Source organism: Myodes glareolus, chromosome 17, assembly GCF_982192425.1.
Source record: "Myodes glareolus chromosome 17, mMyoGla1.1, whole genome shotgun sequence".
Lineage (NCBI taxonomy): Eukaryota > Metazoa > Chordata > Mammalia > Rodentia > Cricetidae > Myodes > Myodes glareolus.
In genome coordinates, this window is record NC_142042.1 from 17,177,093 (window position 1) to 17,195,029 (window position 17,937).

The 17,937-nt window shown below is 41.5% G+C and overlaps 1 protein-coding gene across 2 annotated transcripts in view; it reads right to left on the reverse strand.

The window, feature by feature from the left end:
- Nucleotides 1-17,937, reverse strand: part of Unc5c (unc-5 netrin receptor C) — a 339,268-nt gene that overhangs the window by 11,018 nt on the left and 310,313 nt on the right. For both annotated transcript variants that reach the window (XM_048456914.3, XM_048456915.3), the window contains 2 exons: nucleotides 6,779-6,928; nucleotides 5,510-5,674 (listed from right to left, as the gene is read on the reverse strand). In XM_048456914.3, coding sequence (XP_048312871.1) covers nucleotides 5,510-5,674; nucleotides 6,779-6,928 — 315 coding nt within the window. The remainder of the gene's footprint in view (nucleotides 1-5,509; nucleotides 5,675-6,778; nucleotides 6,929-17,937) is intronic.

The window sequence follows — 17,937 nt, forward strand, 5'->3', positions numbered from 1 at the left end:
TGTATTCTTTGATCTTCTATGGCTTCACAGTATATGTTAAAATCAGGGGTTGTGATGCCTCCAGTTTTGCTCTCTTTACTCAGCACCTCTTTAGGTACGTTAAATATTTATGTTTTAATCCTTATGAATTTTAGGGTTGTCTTGAACCTGAAGACTACTCTGGGTAGTTTTGTCATTTTAAGAACATTAATTTTTCTGATACATGGACACGGGAGTTTTATTCATCTTGTATGTGTGTGTGTTGTTCATTATCTTTCATTAATGCCTTGTGCTTTTTTTTATTGTTGGAGGTTTTACTGCCTCCATTAAGTTTATCCCAATGTATTTTTTTCCTTCTGTGGCTACTGTAAACCAAATGCAGTCATGATTTCTCTCTGAAGTTCATCATCATCATTGATAAGCAATTGATTTTTGTAAGTTTTGTATCTGACTACTGAAATTATCAATTATAATACTCCCTGGAGTCTGTTTTTCTGTGGATAAAATTGTACCACAAGTATAAGGGAGACTTTAAATTTTCCTTTCCTATATGTTTGCCTTTTCTACCTTTCCTCTTGCCAAATTACTCTGGACAAACTTCTTGTATTATGCTAGGTAAGTAATGTAAAAGTAGCTATCCATATATTTGTCCGGTATTAGAAGAAATGCCTTCAGCTTTTCCCTAATCAGTATGATACAATTATGGGTTTACCGTACATAATTGTTTATGCTCAGGTATGCTCCTTCCATATATAACTTGTTCAAGGTTCTTTTTTTAATATGTAGAGTTGTTGAATTGTGTTATGCCTTTCCTATATCTGAGATGGTTGCATAATTTACATCCTTCATTCTATTTATTTGAGAAATGATATATAGTTTGCAAGTACTAAGTCATCCTTTCATCTCTGAGATAAATCCTCTTGATCAGCATTTTGTTGAGAATTTTTGTGTCAATTTTATCATAGGTAGTGGTCCATAGTTATGTGTATATCTAATTGTCTTACATGGCAATGCTGGTGCCATAGAATCAGCTTACAAAAGTACCCTCTATTGAAAACTGTGGAATAGTTTGAGAAGTATTGGCATTAGTATATATATATATATATATATATATATCCCATATATATGGGATTCCCCTCTGTATGCTGTGACTATCATTGGATTGGGCCTAGAGAATAGCTATAGGGGAACAGAACTAGTCAGGGAAAACTACAGTGAATGCTGGGAGGAAAAAAGGGCAGAGTCAGAAGCCATGGAGCTGCGGCTGGAGACAGACGTGCTGAAACTTGGCTGGTTGGCCACGACCTCATGGTGATGCACAGATTAAAGCAGATGGGTTAAATTAAGATGTAAGAGTTAGTCAATAAGAAGCTAGAGATAATGGGCCAAACAGTGATTTAATTAATACAGTTTCTGTGTGATTATTTCGGGTCTGAGCTGCCGAGCAGCTGGGAAATAACTAGCAGCCTTCCTTTAACATTTCTTTGAAAGTTTACTCACTAGTTCTGATTAAGCAGTGAAGGATATGTACACCCCCTGCCTAAGGCTACATGGACTCCTGGAGGAGAAGGTGGAAACTGAACCCTAATTCTTCTTAGAGCAGTGAACTGCTACAATTCTGCTTCCCTCACTCCACAATCTGATCCCATCCCAGACTGGATGGACTATGACTTCCTTTGGTCTCTTAAATCTTTCGGCAGGCAGAATACTTTATTTGTTGTTTTGTAAACAGGTTCCCCTATGGTGATGAACTCACACTGTGTCTTGTACATTGAAGTTACTCGATTACTGTTTGCTGAAGTGGAATGGAATGCTTTTTCCATGGTAGGGGGACAATGAAACCCATTCCTGAGCTCCACCTGTAGATTGTAGTGTTGTTCTTCTTCCCAACTAACTACGAATCAGGTCTTGATACTTCCCATTGGTAAACCTTAAAGACAAGAAAGGTCATGATCTAAAGTAGGCATGGATCTCAGGACCATGATCTCAGCTCATTGTGTGGAGTAACGGGCCAACACTATTTTATGTAGACATTGCCCTAACACCTAACCTGGCTACTCTGCCTATGGCTTTCTGTGTCTATGAAACATGCTTTGTACTACTCTTATACTGATAGTATACTTATATCATACCTTTAAGGGAATCAGAAAAATACATGCATACATTTATATCTAAATTTCACATAGTAATTTTAGTTGTTATTAGCTTTTACTTTACTTTACAGGTAAAAGTAGAGCTTACTCTCACAGAATGTTTATTACAATAATCTTTTATGATATTGGTACCATCTGCTTTTGATGTTATAATTCTCTTAGTTAAACATACGATTTTTCAGCATTAACAAGACATCTGTTCCGGATGATCACACACATTCCATGCATCACACATGTGCTCTACTACAGGACTGCATATACTGTTACAGCCTCAGGTGGATGGTGGTTTTCTTCATCTAGACCATGGCAGCCATGAAACTCCTTTACATTTTAGAATTTATTTTTTATTTCTATTTAATGTATATGGGTGTTTTGCCTACATGTATGTGTGTGCACCATTTTGTACACAGAGGTCCAAGAGTATAAAAAAGAACATTAGATTTCCTGAAACTGGAGTTACAGATAGTCCTGAACTGCATTATGGGTACTGGACTTGCACACAGATCTTTGGCAAGAGCAGCAAATGCTCTTAGCCACTGAACGATCTCTGCAATCTGAGTTGCATCTTGTATTTTGAGAAAAGGGCATCTGATACCTACGCTGCCAGTGTATCCCACAGATTAGAGAGGGGCAATGCCTACTAAAGTCAGCTATTCCAATAACAAGAATGGTGGATATGATCATGTGTCATGTAGCAAGTTATGTTTATGACACTTCTTAAAATCCACATATTGAATTTTCTCAACAACACTAATGAGCAATGGTGTGCCTGGTTCAGCATCAGGAAATGATAAAGGAGAAGATATTTGGGTACCTTCCTACTGGACTGTCTACTTGGGAATTTAATCTGATGGGCCTTTGTGTACAGCTAAAATGCCATCAAAGCACAGCAAAATTCTAGGAGTTTCTTCCTTCTCTGTACCATATTTTCACTTTGGGCAATATTGTCACCCCATCCATGTCTAAAGAAACAAAAGTGAAATATCTTTCATAATTATTTTCATCTTGACATTCACTCACACCAGTATTTTAGGTTTTTAGGCATTTTCCTTCTTAAACCTCCTCTCGCAGCTAGAGGCCTTGGAGGATCATCTGTAAAGGGGACATAGGAAGCTCCTGAGAAAACCATGGTGTGTTCTCCGTACAGCCGGGTCTCTGTGGTGGGCAAAAGGTTCTGCCCCAGGCTCGAGAGACCCCAAATTATGTGGTTTTATAAATGACTGCTGGTGAATGACCTCATTAGTAGGTGGCTAGTGGGGAAAGGTAGCATATTCCTAAGAAGACAGATCACTCTGGGGGTTATGATGTTGGAGATAGGACTCCTTAAAACCTTTCCCCTTGCCTTATAATAGAAGGAGCAAGGCTCAGAGGAAAGTAACCACAGATGAAGCCTTTTCTCCATGTGTTACAGCTTGTGACGTCATCTCAGTTTCTGATGAGCACTTGGGTCACTGGACTCCCCAGAGCAATTTGTTCATCCATATAGAGCCTCATATTGCTCAAACATCAGTACCAGATCCCTACTTCCTCCTCCAAAAACCCAACCTGCATTCAACTGCAAACCACAACGGTGGAACTCAGTGACCCAGAAGGACAAGCAGTAGAGTGCCCCTTAATCCCCAACATCTTCCCCAGTCTGGTCACTTCTTCCATCCTCAGTAACTTTGCTTGTCTGTCACACATGGGCAAATGCCTGGCGCGTGACTACAGGGCTGGCCTCTGAGCCGTCTGCCAAGTTGCAAAACCAATAATCTTTTCTCCGTGTTGGCACCAGAAAGAAGTCCTTAAGTTGTGATCACACTTTGCAAAACTGCCCTTTCTGTGTGTGAGGAGCTAGCAGCTTGGTGGGGGAGAACTCAGAGCAGCTCTCGTTTCTTTGTGGCTGCATCTGATCCACCTTTTCAGTGCACAGCAAATGTTCATGCTGAACAGAAAGCAGGCATCAAAGGGCCAGACTCCTCAACCCCCTCCAAAATTCCGCCGTCTTTGTTGTCACTGGAGCTGGGTGGTTATTGAACTTTGCAGACCTGCTGGGCCAGGAAAGTGAAAACACCCTCCGAAGCCAGCAGGGGTGGTGCTGTGTGCCTGGGAGATAGGGCTGTGCATCCAAAGGCCCGGCGGTTGCCATGGCACCCTGACACAGAGATCATTCCTTATGAATGTCACTGAGGTCTGTGACTAAAGTTGTTTATGAGTCAAAAGTCTCATGAAACTACAGGAGCAGAGGATGACTGCACCTCACAGGCTGTGGGAAAGAAGATTGGAGCTTCAGTGAGCTCACAGGCCTCCCCCCACCACCCCCGCCTCATTTGCTAAGGAAGATCATCTTTAAATAGGACATGTGGCGCAAGACAGGCTGAACAGACTGACATTGCAGTCATCACTATGCACAAGACAAAAAAGTATTTTAAATCATACACTGTTGGCTGTAGTTATCCTGGGCTTTGTGGCTCAGGCAGCAGCATGGAGCTGAGCTCCAAGGGGCCACGAGGGGCAGCTTTCTGACCATTTGGTTTATTCTTCATCCTTTGTTCCTCCAACATGAAGGCTTACCGCTTTTCAAACCATAGTCTTTGCATCCAAGGGCACAGAGAAGGTCAGGGGTACCTCCTCTTTCCTTACAGGGAGTTTTGAAATAACAGCAACTATTGTTACGGCTGGAATATGAATGTATAAAAATGCCCAGCTGAGTGTGTGAAAAATCATAGCAGAGAAAGGCAAAAGTGACAGCAAGGAAGGGTATGGATTGTCTTCTATTCCTGGAGTATCTTCTCCACCCTGAGAGAAAGGACTTCTCTGATATTTGGAGACTGAGGTGAGAAAAAGAAAAGAGACCAAAAGCTCTCTCCTTTCCGTGTGGAGAAAATTGGGGGAACATACGCTGCTCTTTTCCTTCACCCCACCCAGTAGGACAGGGCTAGGACAAAATCAGAAGTCTCTATGAGAGAAAGGAGGAGCGGTTGACAGAAGCTGGCAGAAAGTGCCCTGCATATGCCACTAAAACCTTGCCTTTGAAGTTCAGACCTCATCGTGTTTGTCTCTTAGTGTTTTAAAAGGTGGTCTCACTATGTGACCATGGTGGGCTTGCAACCCACTATTTAGGCCAAGCTGGCTTTGAATTTGAAGCAAATCTCAGGAGTGCTGGGGATTACAGGAATTTGCTGTCATGCCTTATTCTCAGGCATCGTAAGTTATACGATGACTCTTAAATGGGTAGTAAAGAAAACTTTGTTTTGGAAAGCAATTCCTCTCCCAGTTGCATTAAACACTAGGGAAGTTCTCCACGTCGTTTCCACAGAGAAAGCATTTGCCAGTCTCCCCAAGCCCCTGGCATTCTTTTCCCTCAAGCCCTGCCCATGATTCCAAGAATGGCTTACCTCTGACACAGTGCAGTTGAGCTGGAAGATCTGCCCTTCTCCTTCCACCTGCCTCACACAGAGTTTGCAAACCAGCTCCACTGTGTTCAGGCTGAGTCTTTCCAGGGTGAAGGTGCAGTGGAGGTTTCTTTGTGAGCCACTCCAGATGTGGTAAAATGGAATTTCCTGGAAGATGTGGGGATGGTAACCACAAATAAGAAATGCTGGAAGTTTCCATCAAACACCGTTTCTTCTCCCATCCTATCTCATTACCTACAAATATGGCCTCACCTCTGTTCACATAAGAAAACACAAGGACTGAGAGGTTAAGTAACAGTCAGTGTGGAACAGTGAGGAAGTGGATGTGTTGAGCCTGGAAACCATGTAAGCAAGCTCTAGAATCAACAACTAACCAGGCTGCCTGCCTCTCATTTAGAAAAACAGCCATTGTAGATGAGAGTTTTAAAAAGCCTAGAAAGTTCCTAAATTTTAAAAAAGCTTAGAAAGTTCCTAAAATAAATCCTTCACACTCCATCATCTCTCATTAAAAGGAATCCCTGGTGTGACATTTTGGAGCACAGCAAAGCTAGCCACAGGGTGCACGGCTGATTCCACATCTTTTCATGCCTCTAGCCTCCCTTTGCCCAGGGCAGGGGCAGCTAAGGCTCGCTCCAGTTGGAAATCGGACACCACAGAGAAGTCCTTGGCCTAAAAAGCACCAAGCCAATATTAGATACTCACTTGTAATCATCTGAACTACTTTACAGAGCCAATCCTACTATACTTTTGTAACAATTAAGCCAAGGAGAAGACTCATAAAAGAAGCCAGTGTGTAGACTGAGGTTCTGGTGCAAATCCAGAACCAGTGAGTGGCAGTGTGACATTCCACTGAAGTACCGCCCCCCAATCTCTGGCTCCTGCAGGGGGCAGGTGTTCTGCTAGCTAGCAAGGTGGAAGGAAGCCAATGGTCGTCAGATAGGGTATCAGTGTCCCATTTCCTCCTATGGATGCATTTGAGGCTGTTCCTATTAATATAGTGAATGTTTACATTGAACATAAATTTACTAAAACTAAAATAACAGTAAAATTATTTTAAGAGGAATACTTTAGAACCCATTCCTTTAAATGTGCTTATTAGGCATTTTTCAAGAATGCTGGCAACGTACGGTTTTGGAGAAATAAGTGTTGACATGGGAGTAATTCTAAGAAGGGAGATATCCTAAGACTATACATCTGAGTCATCTGCCTTGAAGCTGTATCCGTGCAGCTAGTGCCTCTTGGTAGCCTCACCTGATACTTAGCCAGCAACTTGCTCTTCCATAGGGAATGGGCGATGTCATGAATCGACAGGCGCAGGTTGTGGATGCTGCCTTTAAAATGAAGAGCCTTGGGTTCTTCTAGGAGCTGTCCTCCCATCTGCCTCTCCAGCTGTAGAACTTCCTACAGCATAAACCAAGGAATGTTATCGGTTGATCTGCCCAATTTCCATCAGACCTCTCAGCAGGTAAATATGTTCCTCTACCATGTCTTTCCGATAGTGTATTGTCACTTAGGCAAGGCCATGAATACAATCACCTGCAGACTCTCACTATGAAGCTACGGTCATCTTGCATGGGAACAGGCCCCACTGATAAGTAGCCTGTGGAATTTGCATCACACTGTATGGGAGAAAACTAAGTAGATTTTGTTTGTTTGTTTGCTGTTGGCAGGAATAAGACCGATATTGAAGATGGGAAGACATGTTATACAAAAAAATAATGATAAAAGTGCAAGTAAGAGAGCTTTACATTAAAATCTGAGAGAAAGGGCACACACATGTATATGTATATGTATATATACAGTACATATGTTATCTACGTCTTCTGTTACAGAAAAACATTTGGATACAGATAGTAAAGATTTTAAGCAACAGATTCTGAGCTAAACAGTTACCCAGATTAAAGTTTAAAAGTTTAAAAAAGAATACCTCATCTCTCAAAATTTTAGGTGAAGAAACCTACTCCATTCTACAGTATAAAGATGTAAGAGGAAGACAAAATTTATATCCACTTCCATCCTTCAAGCTACTTAATGGGACTTAATGAAGCATTTCCAACTACAGCTGAAATTATCCAAACAGCAGTGCACCATAAGTTATCAATATCAATGCGCAAAGTGAACCACTCTTGTACTTCACTCCTCTCTTGCTACCAGAGTTTTGATGATTAGAAGATCGTGTAATTTATGACCTTTTAAAAGTGGGGATACAGGAAAATAATGATATTTGTACATAATATAAGGCAAATTATGGCTGTCTTTTGTGATATTTCAGCAAATAAGAGGGATTTCAAGAATACAGTTATTCATAATGCCATCTACGTGGCTGTCTTTTGTGATATTTCAGTAAATAAGAGGGATTTCAAGAATACAGGTATTCATAATGCCATCTACAAGTACTGGAGAACAACCAAGGTTTGAAATACAGAGAACCACGGTGCACAAGTTGGATCCATGTTGCTAGATCCCCAGAGATGCATGCGCTTTGCCTTTGTCAAATGAATGCTGAACCACTCTCTGGCCATCTCATCACTACTGAACTCACCAAAGTCCCGGGTAAGATGCAAATAATTCAATGAAACTGTGGCTTCCTGAGTTCTTAGCTTGCATCACCAACTCCTGAAAGGTCCTTTGAGGCATAGGAAATACCAGGATAATGGGGAACATGGTCTCAGATTGGGAGTTCTCTAATTAGTGTCTAATGGAAGCCATGAGGCAAGACCCCTCTGGCACAGAGAAGTGTGTGGTCCAGCTGTCTGACAGTATTGACCTACTCTTTTCCATGGCTGGAGATGAGTAGCTATTACTTTTGACAGGAGCTGAGCAGTCAGCTAGCCGCCCTGACACAAAAGCCATGATCCTGTGTCCTGAGTCTGCTGTGGTTACTATAACAGACCCCCCAGAACCCCAGTAAGTCCTCTGGACCTAGTCAGCCCACAATTACACATAGCTGCTCTCCCAGTATACCTTCCCTGACACTGCACATCCCATTCTCTGACAAGAATCCTTTGACAATCTGTGGAATGGGGAAGAGAAGTGAGGGTTAATTGCAGTTGCTTCTGCTTCAGCAGGAACACATAATGAGCTTATGTTGATCATGTTCAGTGTCTAGTTAGCATAATAGAGAAAGCTGATGTTCCCAGTGAACCTGGCACCTGACAAATTCTAAAGCTAAAATGATGTTTGTTTATAAGCCATTAGAAGAAAAGAAACATAATTAGAAATCTTTGAGATTACAGTCATGCCAATCAATCAGTTCTAGCTTCTTTCCAGTATGCCCTAATTACCTCATCAAGACATCTAAAGAGCAATCGATAGTAATTATCTGATTACTATAGATCTTCATTACATCCAAATTATCTCCCTGGGATGTCTGAAAGAAGATGCATTGTATTCTGGGAGGTAATTGTACCCAACAATGTAGAATGCATACCTCATCCCTACAATCAACATAGAATGCTAGAAGACAGCACCTTATCATTATCAGTTTTCTTGGCAGGATGAACCACCTAACAGAATCTTAGCCTGTTGGCCATGACCTTGCAGTCAAGAAATCTAATGCCACACTTTGAATGCAAAGCCTGGGTTGGAGTCAGCCCAAGAATAAGGTTCAGTATTTCGTTTCTCAGAAGTCATGCTAGGGCATTCTCCCTTGTGAGGAGTGGGTCTGTAGTGGCTTGGTGAAACGTTCATATATAGATAAAATGAACAAAGTACCAAAGGACTCCGTCTCTGATATTATTTTGTTCTCCATTCTCCATCAACCAGGGGGCCTATAGTAAGCTGCTGTGCAGAGCTGGAACACGACCTCTTGCACAGTCCTATCAGTAAGATAATAGTTGTATCATCTACCAATCAAAAACTGTGCATGTTGTATTAATTTCTTTATAAACTATAAACCCATATTTAAACATTGATATACCAATGTCATCAGGAAAATGTTATAAGCTGAGATCACTAAACACAGAAGCACTAATATTATCTTTTGTTGGCCCATGAGGCAATTGGCCTGGGGAGTGTGAAGTTAATCTCTACCTTAGAGACAGTTGTTGTGAGCAACTGTCCTCACATCAAGATCTGAGTGAGAAATTAGCTCAGGAATAAATATCTCAGTAATAAACAGAATTTCTATGTCAAATTTAACGTATTTTTTTCCTCCAAAATAGTGACTAGATCAGTGGTTCATGACCCTTCTGGGAGAGGAGTCAAACTATCCTTTCACCAGGGTCAGCTAAGACAATCAAAAACACAGATCTTTATATTGCAATTTACAACAGTAGCAAAATTACAGTTATGAAGTAGCAATGAAAATAATTTTATGGCGGGGTCATCACAACATGAGGGAACAGTATTAAAAGGTATCAGCATTAGGAATGTTACTACTGTTACTATAGTTAGGATATTATACTCAAAAAAATCTGGGAGACAAGAATGACAGCAGTGACTGGCATGGTGGCACACACATTTAATCCAAGTACTTTCAGGAGGCAGAAGCAGGCAAATCTCTGTGAGTTCAAGGCCAGCCTGGTAAGTTCCAGGATAGCTAGAACTACATCGCCAGACCCTGGAAAGAGAGATAGACAATAGATGAGAGAGAGAGAGAGAGAGAGAGAGAGAGAGAGAGAGAGAGAGAGAATGAACTAAAGCACAAATAAAAGATATTTTAATAAGTAGAACTCTTTGGCAACAAAAATCATGTAAATTCACCTACGAGGCAAAATTACTAGTCATGCTCAGTGGCTGGCCCCTGTAAGTTTTTGTGTCAGAAGACTCAAGGGGTCAACCCATATGATAGACTAATCAGGCTTTGTTTTCATATTGGTAGTGATCAGTGCTCTGAGATATGCGTTCACCATTTGTACTTAAAAATACACTGTGACTTTTGCTTAACAAAGTTGGTTTTCTAGATTTTTTTTCTGCATGAAACCCTGCTCAATATATATGTGATGTGGATACAAGGATAAAATAAAATAATAGACATGCTCCTCAATGAAACATGACTTTACAGTTAGACGACTTTACAGCTAGACAACTTGGAAATAGTCACCTAGCATCATGTGTGAGTTATGTCAGGGAGGGTTTGACTTGGCCCACAGCTTCTGTTCTGTGTGGTATAGAGACAACGTGAACCTTCAACCAGGCTGAAATGAGTTCCACTCTAAAACAATGTCTTGACAAACTTTATTTTTTTTTTTGTCATGAAGGTTAGGTTATTTCATACACCTTAATGGAGAATAAGAACCAAATATACTGGAGATCAAAAGCTTTAGGGAGATTTGACAAAATATCGTGACCTTGGAAAGAAATGTCATACTAAACATTAGGATCATCGAGGATGTTTGTACTTAGAAATATAAAGGTCACTTTCCTTGGTTGAGGTTGTCTTTCCTATTAGTGAATACTTTCACTTCCATGACAGGTGAGAGTCTTGGGTGAACTTTCTGGATACCCTGATAAACTATCTCTGCCTCTTACTTTGAAAAGAATCTCAAGAGTGACTCCAGAGTGTGACTGACAACAGATCTCTATCCCATCTTTTCATGATAACATACATGTCTACCACACACACACACACACGAATCCTAGAGTATTCTCAGGAGGAAATGTCCCTGGGATCTGAGCAACTCCATGGCACAGCAAATGCTTCCAGCAGAGATGTGAATGAGGACCGAATTGATTCTAGTAGCCTATGAAAGACTGCAGCTAAGGTAGCAACAGGGGATTCCACTGTAGAAACAAGCAGCTTGCACAGTAAACAATTAAACCAGGGCATTATCCATGCCGAGCCATTAGCCGGGGCCACTTTAAAGACATAATAAATCTAAGCTCTTTTAAAGGTCTATGTGGAAAAATAAAGCAGCTCTGGTCCGTGCTTGCTGTTCTCACAGGCTCCCAGAGAGTAGGATCTGTCCATGTTGGGCCCAACAGAGAGAGGGAATTGGAGGCATACCCGGGAATCCATGACTATTATGTTATTTCTCTAACAATCCTGAAGAGTGAGAATTTCTGGTGGTAAAGTCATGCCAGATTTGCCACCCATGTGCTCCCTGCTCTCCTTTTCTCCTCCTGGTCCTTCCAAACATTGGCAAGCCTCCCTCCAGGGATAGGGACAGGCTCACAATTAGGCTTCCTGATTAGACTTCAGTTTCTTATAGTTGAGAGATCACTGAAGAGAGGGAAGGAAAGAGATGAAACCACCACTTTGCTTCACTAGTCCAGTTTCATTCTTGGTATTGTTTCTGGACTTAAAATTCTGTGTGTTCTATTCCCAGTAGAAACACAGAGACATGGATGGACTTTTTCTATTTCTGCCAAGGAGCTGAATCATCAGTACCAGACTCAGTAGCAGGTAGAGGGAGCTACTGTGAAGCCCCAAAGGAATCCCAAAGATACAGAGGCCATAGCAACCAGTCTTGCCCTCCAGAACTTTGTGTTTGCCTTAGCTTATGGAGCTAGGACCTTCTTCTTCTTCTTCTTCTTCTTCTTCTTTTTTAACTCTGTCCATGGTGCTGACACAGTGCAGGGTCCTGCTAGGGAATCCCCTCACCCCCAGTATGTGAGAACAACCTGGCACATGTTCAACACACCATGCACATTAAACCTCAGATCAACCCTCACTGATTGTACTGTATGTACAAAGAGTCACATCTGCTGTCAGATTTAGTGAGACCTGCCCTGTTTTTATCCAGTCTTTATTCCTAGGATGAAACCTGCCCTGGTCATCTGGGAATGGGAAGTTTCTCTCTGCCACTGTGGCTGTCACTGCTGCCCCTGTCACAGCAGTGTGCCTATACTCTACTAAAGCAGGGGCCAAAAAGAGCAGCCGTTCTCCTCTCCTCTTCCCTGCCAGCTCTCCAGCAGGCGACTCTCAGTCCTGTGTCTGCTGTCTCCGCCTCTGGCCTTCAGGCCTTGGGCTGCTGAGCTGGGCAATGGGGAACAGCTGACTCTCAGCCAGCCTCTTCCACCTGCTCAGGTCAATGTCACCTCATGGTGCTATTTTCCCTTCCTGCATTCACACTGGGGTGCTCTGCCCTGCCCCCAAGTCTGTCTGCCTGCCTTCATCCTTAATAAGGCTGGACGCCAGTGACCATGTGCAAACCTTCCCCGTCAAGCCCCTTCATTTCCCGGGCTCTGCCTGCTGTTCCAGCAGCTGCTGCTGCCACAGATGCTTGGGCTGAGCTGCCACTTTCAGCCTGCCTGGTCAAGGAAGTTTGCGATGCTTTCAAAGCAGTGTGCCAAAGGGTCCTACTCAACAGAGTGCCCATGCCACTGGTCTTCCCTGGGCATACTTCTAATGAAAGTAGGATGTCTCACATTGTATTTTGGTGCAGGGACTTTTAGATCACTCTAGTACTTGTGAGGTCCTCTTGAACGTCTGTTTAACCTTCAACATGTACTGTTCAAATTCCATATGAGTATTCCATAAGCAATTAGAACAGTTTTAGGACAATACAAACTTACTCTCCTGTGCTGTATAGGCCATCAGCCCAAGACAGCATTAGTATCTGCAGTTAAGGTTCACAAGGGCAGCCTTCCCTTCTGGAGACTTTCAGAGAGGGGGAACTAAGCTCTTTCTCCTTTCCCAGCTTCTCCAGGCTACTCACCTTGCCTATCTCATGATTCCCTTCCTCTGTCTTCAAATCCAACAATGGAACATATGTCCTTTCATGACTGTAAGACATACTGACCGCAGGTGAGAAACATTCTTTACTTTACAAAACACACGTCATTATTTTATACCCACCCCATCAAGGGGGATTTACTTATCAGATCAAAGTCCCTGTGCTGTGGAAGATATTTATCCACTGCCATGTTCAGAACAGCAATGTTCAGGTATTTTCAAAGAATCTTTATTATACTTAGCAAAAGTTCTTTCCTCCTCTATGTGTGCCCTACAAAAGTAAATTCATCAAGTAGACTGTTGGCAATATAGTAGTAGTGAATAGTTAGTAGTATAGGATAGGGCTAATACAAATTTTATGAGGAGATGATAATGAGAAGACACCATACAAAGATCCTTGTGACAACATCTGACCAGCTGAATTGCCACCCAAGAACTGTGTTGAAACTAGACTACTATTAAATTTAACATCTTTGGTGATTTATCACCTTCCAAATGTGGCAATAGTCTCAATGCCCCATGTAGTGATAATTAATAGGATTCAGTCCTTATTTTGTGCCAGATTTAATAACTTTGTCCTTGAATCTTCCAGGGGTCCTGGATGGAGACACAATCATTGGAACTTTTAGCATATTTTCATGGCTTTTATCTGGTAGATGAGTCATATGCATGGATACATTAGTGTCAGAAACCAGGACCCTGAGAGTCTATTACCCAATACCCAGGTCAGGTTAGTTTTGAGGTCACCTGCTGCTTCCCTCAGGGGAGGCAGCAGATGGATAATAGTGGGATGGCAACAGGTGGCAAGATGGAAGTAAAGCCACCTATTGTGCGTAACAGGCTGCCTAGCAAGCACAGTCCAGGAGATGCCAGATCCTTAACAACTGAGATGCATCCAAACCATTTTAACATTTCATTTTCTCTACTTTTCAGTGTTTTGCCTCTCTCTCTCTTTCTCTCTCTCTCAGAGTTATTGTACTCTCCTGGAACATAGGGTATTTGAGAACTAGATGAATCTAAGGAAGGGTTTCTCTGTGCCCAGGCACCCCATAGGGAAACCAGATTGTGGTGATGTACATTATTTGGTCTGGGTCACAAATACATCTGTCAGAAACTCAGTAAGCATCACACACTATCCAGAGGGAATGAAAACAACCCCTTTCAAGTTTTAGATGTCTGCATGTATTAAGGAACTTTATTATGAGGAGACATCTTTGATAATGGAGCAGAAATTATGTATTTCTGCATAGATGTATTTTTCTCTCTGGATTTTTTTTAAAACTTATTCCAAATACAGCCTTGTTCTCTGTTAATTTCTGGTCTATTTACACTAGGATTTAAGTCTTTGCAAATAATGAAAGGAAAATATCATTTTTATTACTTTAATCACCCAAGGAGGAGGAGAGAAAAAGAAACTCACTTATAATCCAAACACCATCTTTTCAATATGCTTGACCTCTCTATTTGAGTTCATTCCAAACTATTCTCACAGTTTTCAGCATCTTTATCTCTTTGTGTAAACCCAGCCTCAGCTTTGCTCCCACTGGTCCTTCATCCCTCTGCACAGGGAGAAACCGTTCTGTAAAGCATATAAAAGATTCCCACTGTCTCCCATCGGCCTTGACTTCTACCCCAGCAGTCACTGCTGGCATTCTGATTCTACATCAGTGATTCCAAATTACTAAGTGCAGCTTTTAAGTTTCAGGTGACCATTTTTGCTTCAGGGCTTAACAAAATCCAGGAAGATTGTTACAAAAATTGCCCAACTCAAAGAGGAAGGAAGAAAGATGAAAAAAAAATGCACTGGAGTTTCTTGAGCCTGGCTCATAGGGAGGACTCCTTTTCTTCATCTAGCCATACACATAATAATACAACGAGATTTTAAAAATATAACTTTTTAATATAGTTATATGTGATAAAAAGCAACAATTAATGTTATTTGTATATTCAGGCCACCATCTTCCCTATTAACTTATAAGGACCTATTTAGCAGTGTATATTAAAAATGAATACTTCTCTGGACCTCCCACATAGTCTCATGTTTCTGTTTTCCACAGTTCAGAAAGACTCCCGACATCCAGCTCTAACTTTATGAAAATGTCAAGCCCTTGCAGACACAACACTGAGCTCCCAGTGTTACTCGTAAGGAGTTAGCTTAAAGCATAAGCCTGGAAGCAGACCTCCTTCCTCTAGGGCCCGAATTTAGAGATAAGAGATTGTATCAATGATATGGAGGCACAAAGGCAGGGTTAATAGTGTATCCATGGAGAGGGGAGATTATTGTTAGGCATAAAGATGATGTGATGTGATCAGGAGCTTTGGGAAACATAGAAGAAGTTCCAAACAACGGTCATGTGAAATACAATGCATCAGGAAGAGATCAATAAGAGGACAAGGGATGCAGAGCAGGCACTGTTTAGATTAGTTATTTTGGGATGGTAATGGGCCTAATTGGAAATGAGCCTGAACAAAAAGTAGAAAATCTGTCAATTTTTGGGCACTGTTCTCAATGGGAATTGGTGCAGCCAGCTTCAACTCAATGTGGGAATATGTTTCAGATGATTTCTATCTGGAAATGGATAAATGCAGAAGAGGATTTATGGATCAGGAAACCAGGGAAAGTTGAGGAAGCTTTTCCAAGAACAAGTGGCAGCTTCATTGTGGACAGAGATGGAAACTCATGAGGTTTTAGCTATGACACTGGGAGACGTGTTCAGATTGGAGATCTTGACATAAGTGAAGTTCTGCGGAGAGCAGAAGATGCGTACATCTGCATGGATGGATGAGTGATGGGAGTGGATAGAAAGACTAAGCAATTATATTCAGAACAATTCTGGGGGTAACATTGAGTTTGAGAGAATACTTGGGCTAAAATAGGTTGAAGGCAAGATCATAAGACAGGTTTTTCTTGGGTTGGTCTGAGCAGTGGTCTACACTTAAGGAAATGCTGTGGGTAATGAACAAAATGAGAAAAATCCAGCCCACAAGTATAGAGACATCCCAGAATAGCTATGTGTCCCAGTGTAAGAATGAGTAGAGTTTTGTTTTTTTCCTTCTGTCTTGCAGTGAATTAAAAGAAGGGTGGTTCACTACAGGCACTGGAAGGAATGAAGAACTATCTGGAAGGTTCAGTAGTGACTGAGATGAGTAGGGAGGCAATGGGAGAAACGTGGATTTGTGGATGCGGGATGTTTGCTCTTAATGGAATCATTCCCACAAAAAGATGTGTGAACATGTTTAAGATAATAGTCCTTAACTGACAGAAAAGCATGCAGGCAACATCAAGATATAACTCCAATAGAGCCAATGTAGATGATAGCCTTTGTAGAAGGACCCTTTTGAACAAGTCTCCAAAACCCCCATGGATTTTTACATGCACGGTGATAAATGAATTACTAAATGAAGAAGAGATTGAGAAAGAAGCAGGCAAGAAAGAGAGAAGGAAGGACTGGGAAAGGTAAGTCTAAAGAGTTTGGAAATGCAAGAACTACAGGACTAGCAAGGAAACGGCAGACCAGCAATGAGAAACAGCAGGGGGTGTACCAAGAAGGTAGGCCTTTGGTTCTAGAAGGCCCTTTTGAGCTAATCAGCCTCCAGGTTCCAATTCAAGTATGAGTGAAGCAGTGCAGACATGGCTGAACTAATTGTCTCTTCAGAGTCTTGGATAGACCATTTACTTATTACTAGGATTTTGGTATTCCTGCATTATTAAAAGGCCAAGAGGTGCAAGAATGTCTCATCCATTATTCACACCTCTTTCCAGCTAAGTGCTGGATCCCCAGATGCTGAGAATTTATAAATGTCTGTCTGGAAAGCATTGACCATGATATACACTGCACTTGGGTTGTTTTCACTGCTGAAAGCAATCTACTGGTCTTTCTTTGCATTGACCATTTCCATCCCTGTTCTATAATTAACAAACTCCAATGTGGGTTTTGCAAAGTATTGCATTTTTGCATAGATCTTTGTGTGTCTATCAGGAAGACAGTTCAGGAGATCCCGAGCAATGCTATGTCAGAATATAAATTATCTGCATAAAGCATTTCAGGTACCATCAATATCTTTGACTGTGCACTTCTTGCAATAATTTTTCAAGGAACTGTTCAGAAGATCTGCCTTAATCAGACCCCATGACTCTCCAACAAATACTGTTCTTCCCAAGAAGAATTTAAACCCAGCTATATTTGCATTCTGATAGAGCCTTAGAAATGTCACACAAATCAGCAAGGAGGATAAAAGAAACACCCTGAAGCCTTACACAAAGCTATGTTCACATCACTTAGTTCCACAACCAGAAAGATCCAACAAATTGGATCATTAAGAATATATATATATATAATGACCAACAAAGTCCCCCCTCTTCCTGCACATCTTGCTGGTCACATCTACCACAAGGACTGCACAGTTGGGTATGGCTTCTTACTTCTTTTTTTTAAGGTTTATTTATTTATTATGTATACAACATTCCTTCTATGTAGCCTACATGCCAGAAGAGGGCACCAGACCTCATTATAGATGGTTGTGAGTCAGCATGTGGTTGCTGGGAATTGAACCCAGGACCTCTGGAAGAGCATTCAGTGCTCTTAACCTCTGAGCCCTCTCTCCAGCCCTGGCTTCTTACTTCTAACCAAGTACCTTACCATCATCTTTTGAGATTGCTTCCTAGAAACCCTGACCTGTAACCTCCAGTTTTCACAATCCAGAATTATTCTCTTGACAGAAATCACAGAAAGAAATACTTTGAAAGGCAGAAAATGTTTTTCCCTTGGCTTCCTTGACTCTTTGCATCTCA